We start from the raw sequence: 7407 nt of genomic DNA on the forward strand, positions 1-7407 counted from the left end.
ATCTGATAGGCACGGATGCATTAAACCGAAGGGTCTGTGTTTGTCCTGCATATCCCTATGATTCTAAGACTCCAATGCAGTAATGTAAGGGAAATATGAGGAATGCATTTTACTTTTCAATGATAAAGTAACACAATAAGGAATCGCCCAGCTGCAAGGGTGGATATGTAGAACAGCATATGGTTTAAATAGGCACCAACTCAATAAACATTCATTTCTTTGAACAATGTGGCACTTGAGGTTTCGTGTAGAAAAATAATTTCGACATGCGTTTTATTAGAACTCAGAATCAAGCTGGTATCTTACAGAGTCTGAAATTTGACAGTGTCTGCCAATGCATGTTCAGTGAATAACCCGCACTTTGAGACCACATAGATGAAGATGAATGATTCCTAGGCAATGAGTTAATAATAACCGAGAGCAATAGAAATTAAACTTACAGCAGCGTTTATACTTTCTATTTTTATCTCACCCAACACATTCAGCGTTCCTACATTTTCTAAATGTTTTATTTTCTCTTGAAGATTTCTTTCCATCTCTGGCATCTCTTCTTTCCCTTTTTTCTCCCTCTCCAGTTCTCTATTTGCTTTCTCTCCCTTGCCAGCTCTCCCTCACTCTCAGCTTTCTACTTTCCATTCTTTGCTTTTACACTCATTCTTTTTCTGTCCTCCTTATACTCGTCCCCCTCTCTCCACTCGCACCCTCTTCCACTCTCCCTTCTTTCTCCCTCTACCTTATTTTCCCTCTTTCCCCAACCCTTTTTCTCTCCTCCTCTCTCTTTCTCCCATTCATTCCCACTCTCTCCTCATCCCGCTGTCTCTCTCCTGGTCACTTGTCTGCCTCTCTTGCCTCCTCTTTCTGTTCTCTCGGCTCATCCATCTCTCTTTTCCCCCCTCTCTTCTCTCGCCTCTTTGGCTTCTCTCTTCTCCTCACACCTCTCCACCCACCCTCTTCCCCCAGTTTCTTTCTCTCTCTCTCACTCACTCTTTCTCTCTCTCTCTCTCTCTCTCTCCCCTCCTCTGCCCTTCTTTGAGATTCTTTGGGTGATGGAGCATGCATTAAGGGACATGCTGGGGAATGTGATGGGTGAACCAGGCTGAACAAAAACTGATTCCTGCCCAGGAAGCAGAGCTTTACATGGTCTTCGAGGGCAAACCTCCCCCCCACCCCGCTCAACCTCAATGTTAATGAATGCAAACATGTTTTTTTTTACAACAGAGTAAAACACATTTCGGTAAGTTCAGGCTCTACCCTGCAATTGCTCATCTGAAGCGAGCCTCCTACCGGGGTGCTGCCTCTTTACCTCTGCTCTATCCTTGTTTGTATTGCTGAGCAAGGCTAACAGAGAAGTGACTTTGCTGCAGTTCCCGGACTCCTGGAGTTCACATGGGGACATGAGCTTGCTGCTGCCGCCAGGTGCCTCCAGGTACTGTGGTGAGTTGTACTGGCTTTCCCCAGAGTCGTCACCATCCTCCTGCCAGCTCCAGCGGCTGGGCCGTGGGCCATACACCAGGGATCTCTTTCCGGGGTGCTGGCGCTTAGAGAGGTCTCCAAGGAAGGTGCTCAATTGGCGGGCTGTACTCTCCTCCAGGGCTGGCTCAAAGGCCGACCTCCTCCCTGGGTGCTGCCTGGCCTGCACCTCCAGGGGCACCCCATCCAGCTCTCTCCTCCCCGGGTGCTGCCTTTTCTCTGGCGCCCAGCCTCCGTCCTCCTCATCCTGCCCAGGTTGGCGTTTCCCTGGGTGCTGCCGCTTCTCAAACTCTCCCTCCAGCCGCTTCCCTGGGTGCTGCCGCTTGAGGACGCGCTCTGCAGGTGGCAAGTCTGCGTCTAAAGCTGACGAGGGCAAAACCAGAGGTTCATGAATGAGCTGCTTACCCCACTGAGGTATGACGAGCACCGCCCGATCACCCTAATACAATCAGACAGTGTGAAACTTTGTCAAATCACTGCTTTGTACAGGTTCAAATGCATGATTCTGAGGAAGGTACATAATCCCATTTGGGTTTGTGTGTGTTTTGTTTTATAAAAGAATATTCACAAAACAGCAACTGTTTTTATTCTTGCATGCAAGCATTGCTGGCAAGGCCAATCATTTGTTGTCTGAAGAAGGGCTGCTGGGCACAAACCCTTAACTCTGCTTTCTCTCCCCTGAGGCCAGGCTTGAACAGCAATTTCTGTTTTTGATTCAATATTTGTCGTCTATTCCTAATTGCCCTTATATTATTGACTCTCTAGACTATTTCTGAGAGAGAGAATCATTGCCATGGGTTGGTAGGCCAGGTAAGGAGAGTAGATTTCCTTCTTTAATGGATATTAATGAATCAGATGGATTGCTTTTAAGGAAAATCAACTAAGATTGTTTTTTAAAAATTAAATTCCAGATTTTATTAAATTCTGTTTTCACCATCTGCCATTAGGAAGTTCCAATTCATGTCCCCAGAATATTAGTGTGGAGCTCTAGATTACTAAAGTGCAATATTATTAATACACTCTCTTTAATTGAAACACAACAGAGTTTGGGGTGGGCAATATATTCTGTCCCAACCAGTGGAGACCACATTCCCTGAATGATAACAACAAAAATCAAAGGGAGGAACAGTGAGGAGTTAATCTAACTCTTATGCTTGACCTAGGTTTAAAGGAAGGAATTTATCCAAGCCAAATCCCACTAAAGGAAGCTTTTTCTAGTCCGTGCATTTAGAGAGGTGAGGCTGCCCCCTAAGGGGAAGATCATTTAAACCCAATATCCATCCAAATAACACTGTCTTGCCAACCCCACCTGTTGGAAACTTCCCTATTGAGTTAAAATCCCATTCACAAATTAGCTGCTTGCATCAAAATGAAGAGATGGATCTCACAGCAAGGTGTAATCATCTCTGAGGCTGCTCCTGCAGGTCCACTAACACAGACTGATGTTCTAAAAGGAAGAGCAATCTCAATAATTACCTAGATAACTGTGTAAAAATAATAATAATGCTGGGCATGGGAAATAGAGAGGGTGGCGGAGATTAATTGAATGGAATGCAGGGTTTGAATTATAAGGAGAGGCTGGATAGGCTGGGACTTTTTTCACTTGATGTTGATCGGTGACCATATGGAAGTTTATAAAGCCATGATGGGTATAGATAAGGTGAATGGCAGGTGTCTTTTCCCTAGGGTGGGGTATTTCAAAACTGGGGGCATATTTTTTTGAAGTGAAAGGAGAAAGATTTTTCAAAAACATGACATTTTTTAACACAAGGTTGTTCCTGAGTGGAATGAACTGCCAGAGGAAGTGGTGAATGTGAGTACAGTTACAACGCTTAAATGACAATTTAGATGAGTACATGAATAAGAAATGTTTGGAGGGATATGGCCCAAGCACAGGCCGGTAGTTTAGTTTGGGATTATGGTCGGCATGGACTGGTTGAACCGAAGGGTCTTCTGAATGGCTTAAGAGCTGTAACCAGGCTAGCCCAGCTTGATTCCTTCCTTCAAGAGTCTGTGCTTGTTAGTAACGCCCCTGTTCAGGACATTTCAGTGGTGTCCCCTCTGTGCTCCAGACCTTCAAACTGGTCTCACCCTTACAGGGCGAGGGAGCTGGGCATTACACGTGGGGAGCAGGGAACTTGGTTTTTCATCCAATTGAACATAAGGGTCACGTTTGCCTGATTCCTAAACAGTGCCTGCTGTCAACTGGCCAATCTAGCAGCTATCTGAGTTTATAAAACTCCAGTCCACACAACCTTTCATTGGCAACAAATAAAGAGAAATCACAGCCACTGCCTCAGATGCTCGGAATCCCTTTTCCTGTTCTGACCCTCTTTCCTTACCCCCGTTTTATTTCCGTAATTTTAACTTCCCCACAATTTTGTCAGGACTTTCTCCCCAGAGCAATTCTGATACTGCAAGCGTCTAAAAGTGAGATTCTAACTCTTAAGGCGAACTGTTGACCTTAAACTCGTCCAACTAAACGTTAAGAATGAAAACATGGAGTATACAAGTGAGTTTAAAGAATCTACAGTTGCTTAACTGTAGAGGGACAGGGTAACACAGTAAGAATTCGGTGCGTACCCTCAGCATTCCGCCCTTCCTCCAGGATGGAGCGGATGAGGACGGTCTCCGCTCTCTGAAGCATCTCCACCAGCGGGTCTGACTCTGCTCCCAGCCGGTCCTCTCCCGCCGCCGTCTGCTCGCTGGCGGTCGCAGACTTGTGAAGACTGAGGTAGCCCAGCAGCAGCGGGAACCATATCGACCTCATCTCGGAAGAGGGGGGAAGAGAAAACAAGGAAGAGGAGTTTGGGCCGCTCTGCACAGGAAACAAAGAAGTGGGAGTTCACTTCCAATGTTACAGTGGAGACCGCTATGCGTTGTCCGCGGTGCTGAAAAAACAAGAAACTCGCAAACCACTCACCCAGAACTGATCCCCCTCTCGCTCACACACACAAACAACCACATAAAAGAAACATTCGCACACACGCAGTAAACACGCAACTAATGGAAGATTTTAAAACAGTAGGAAGCACCAGTTCCTCTTGAGTACTGTTACTTGTCCGGCGCTTCAGGCACTTCCTCTCTGTACCCAGCTCTGTTCCACGCAGAAGGTCTGGTCTCGGACTGAGCTTTTCGGCTCCTTCTTAGAATGCGTTTGACGATCCAAGACTGCACATTTATAGCCGTTTAGCATCTCCCCCACCCCCGAATATGCAAATTAACGAGTCGTAGGGTAAACGTATGTCACTTGAAAGCTCAAACTTACACACGCACACACACACATACATAGAAACTCACACGCATGCGTGTATATAGAGAGGGGATGGATACACATGGATCCACACATAGACAGAGATGTGTACATGGAGAAACATGAATACACAGCTACACACGCACACATAGATGTATAGATGCTTACATGGAGACACATATACCCATGTATAAGCCTGCACATGAACTTAGACATGTTTGCATTCATCTGTTAAAAAAAGTCACAGAAATGCACACACCTTGATATATTACTAACTCAGATACAGTCATGTGTGCAGGTATGCAGCAACACATATGTTTCACATAACTACATTCAGGAAAGCAGGTTTCCTGCTCCTCTGATGCTGCTTGGCCTGCTGTGTCATCCAGCTGTACACCTTGCTATCTCATATTCTCCAGCATCAGCAGTTCCTACTATCTCTGCATGCATACATAAACCTGAATATGCATTTGGGTTTCCTACAGGTACTCCAGTGTCCTCCCACAGTCCAAAGAAATGCAGGTTAGGTGGATTGGCTAAGCTAAATTGCCAGTAGTGTTCAGAGGTCTGTAGATTATGTGGGTTATAGGGGGAGGGGTCTGGGTGGGATGCTCCAAGGGTCAGTGTGGATTTGTTGGGCTGAAGGGCCTGTTTCCACACTGTAGGGAGTCTATGATTCTATGATATACATAGGTGCAGATAAACTTATTCATAGAAATATTTATCAAAACACATAAACTAACTGTCACACTTGCAGTAACATTCCTAGATATCCACATACATACGTGGGCATATACATGTACAAACAGACAATCAGAGGTTTCCATTCTCAAGTCCAGTTCCCCTTGTTTGTATCATTTGGTTAAGGTTTTGATGAAGTTGAGTGCAAAATTCCAAAAGGTATGAATTGAAAATGCTTTTGGATAATGAATCTCAGACCAAAAAATTAATAAATAGGCATTTTAATCAATGTCTAAATTAGTTTGGCTCAACTTTTGCTGACTCCCAGTTACTAGATTTTCCTATGGCAACATTTAAAAAGATGAAAGAAATCTTGGATTCATATAATACCTCTCAAAACCTCCAGACAGGTGAAGTGTTTTGCAACCATTATAGTGATGTGCAGTCGCTACTATAATGTAGGATAGTCAGCTGGCAATTTTATACACTGTGAGATCCCACAATCTTCAGTGACATAACTGGCCACATTGTCTATACTGGTGATAAGGGTTGAAAAGTAAATGTTGACTATCATTTGAGGGAAACATTTGTTGCTCCTCTTCAGCCCTTGTAATTGTATGAAATCTTACAACAATCCAAGAAGGCAGATGGGACCCTGTCTTAATTCCTCATCTAAAAGATAATGTTTCTAATAGCACAGCACCTAAATGTCAGCCTAGTGTATGTGCTCAAAATTCTGAAGGGGGTCATGAACACAAGGCCATCTGACTTAGTGGAAAGGGTACTACTCACTAAGCTAAAGCTGAAGTCTTGAAAATTGATGAATGAAATGAAACATTTATTGTTTAAATAGTGAGTAACATTTCATTGAATGAATGTGCTCTGTGAATGTTGCCACACTTCCGTGACAACTAAAGCTTAGCTGTTGGTCTTCGCTGCTAATTCAGTTCAAGCATCACGCACCATTCACAAATCTAATGATCTCCTTGGTTTAAGCGACTGACTAAGCACAGCAAGGAAATCAAGGCTGCTGCAGTTTGATCTAAAGGCATACAGCAAGCAATCTAAAGTACAAGGCTATCATCTATTGTTCGCAATCTGAGTGGGCAAACACTGAAAACACTTGAATAACATGTTCTTCAGGCGATTACTTTAACAGTGCAGTTAACCGATATATTTCAATCGGTTAATTACAGGTAATCATCACTATTTTTTCTACAGTTTGATAGTAAGCAGATCTTAAAAATAATTGGGAGGTTAGTTTACATTGAAGGATCATTGGCACTCACATATAGGCATAGAATTTTACAACCCTAGAACAGCCCATTCAGATCGGCAGGTTGATTAATGGTGCCCATGCTTCCAAATGGACCTCATTCCACCTTACTCATCTCAGCCTGGCAACAGAGTCCTTTTTATGAACTGCCATCTGAGCACATTGGTGTGGAAAATATACGCAAATCAGTCCAAGCCTGCCCATGTCCTTTTGCTTTCAATGCTGCAGTCCTTCCTGCTGCAAAGTTATGTTAATTTAGATCAATTCCCTCTAATACCATGCTACTCAATTTGCAACTGGTGCACTTTATTCACTGACCAACGTAAGTACAGGCACTGCACTCAGTGATGGTTGAGTCTAATGTAACTATTGCAACAGCAGACCAGTGTAAGGCAACCTCACAGAGCAGAGAAAGAACAATTCACAGGAGAGTGAGTAAGCTCAAGTCAGATGCTCTTTCCTGTTTTCCGAGTGCTGTTTTATTTTGGTTACTCATTCAATTCTCGTTTGTTGCACTTTGTTCCTCTCTTCACCGATGCTGCCAGACCTGCTCTCTATCCACAATAGTTCAGGTTGTTAGCCTTCTTCCTTCTCTTTATTCTCTGTGTGCTAAATTTATATCCTGGGGGAGCTGTGGAGCAGTATGCAGCCACCGTCCTGGCTGTTTCTGAAACCCATTCCCGATCTTTCTTTCTAGTAATATATGGTCTCACATTCGTGAATTGAG

At 44.0% G+C, this 7407-nt stretch overlaps 1 protein-coding gene across 1 annotated transcript; it reads right to left on the bottom strand.

Annotated features, from left to right (window-relative positions):
- Positions 1–214: 214 nt before the first annotated feature.
- Positions 215–4728, bottom strand: trh (thyrotropin-releasing hormone). The gene is made up of 3 exons (XM_048547761.2): positions 4506–4728; positions 4054–4288; positions 215–1833 (listed from the first exon to the last, which is right to left on the bottom strand). The coding sequence occupies exons 2-3, from the start codon at positions 4238–4240 to the stop codon at positions 1241–1243; spliced, it is 780 nt and encodes a 259-aa protein (XP_048403718.1). The 5' UTR covers positions 4241–4288; positions 4506–4728; the 3' UTR covers positions 215–1240.
- Between the last annotated feature and the right edge of the window lie 2679 nt (positions 4729–7407).

This window comes from Stegostoma tigrinum, chromosome 11 (assembly GCF_030684315.1).
Source record: "Stegostoma tigrinum isolate sSteTig4 chromosome 11, sSteTig4.hap1, whole genome shotgun sequence".
Classification (NCBI taxonomy): Eukaryota; Metazoa; Chordata; class Chondrichthyes; order Orectolobiformes; family Stegostomatidae; genus Stegostoma; species Stegostoma tigrinum.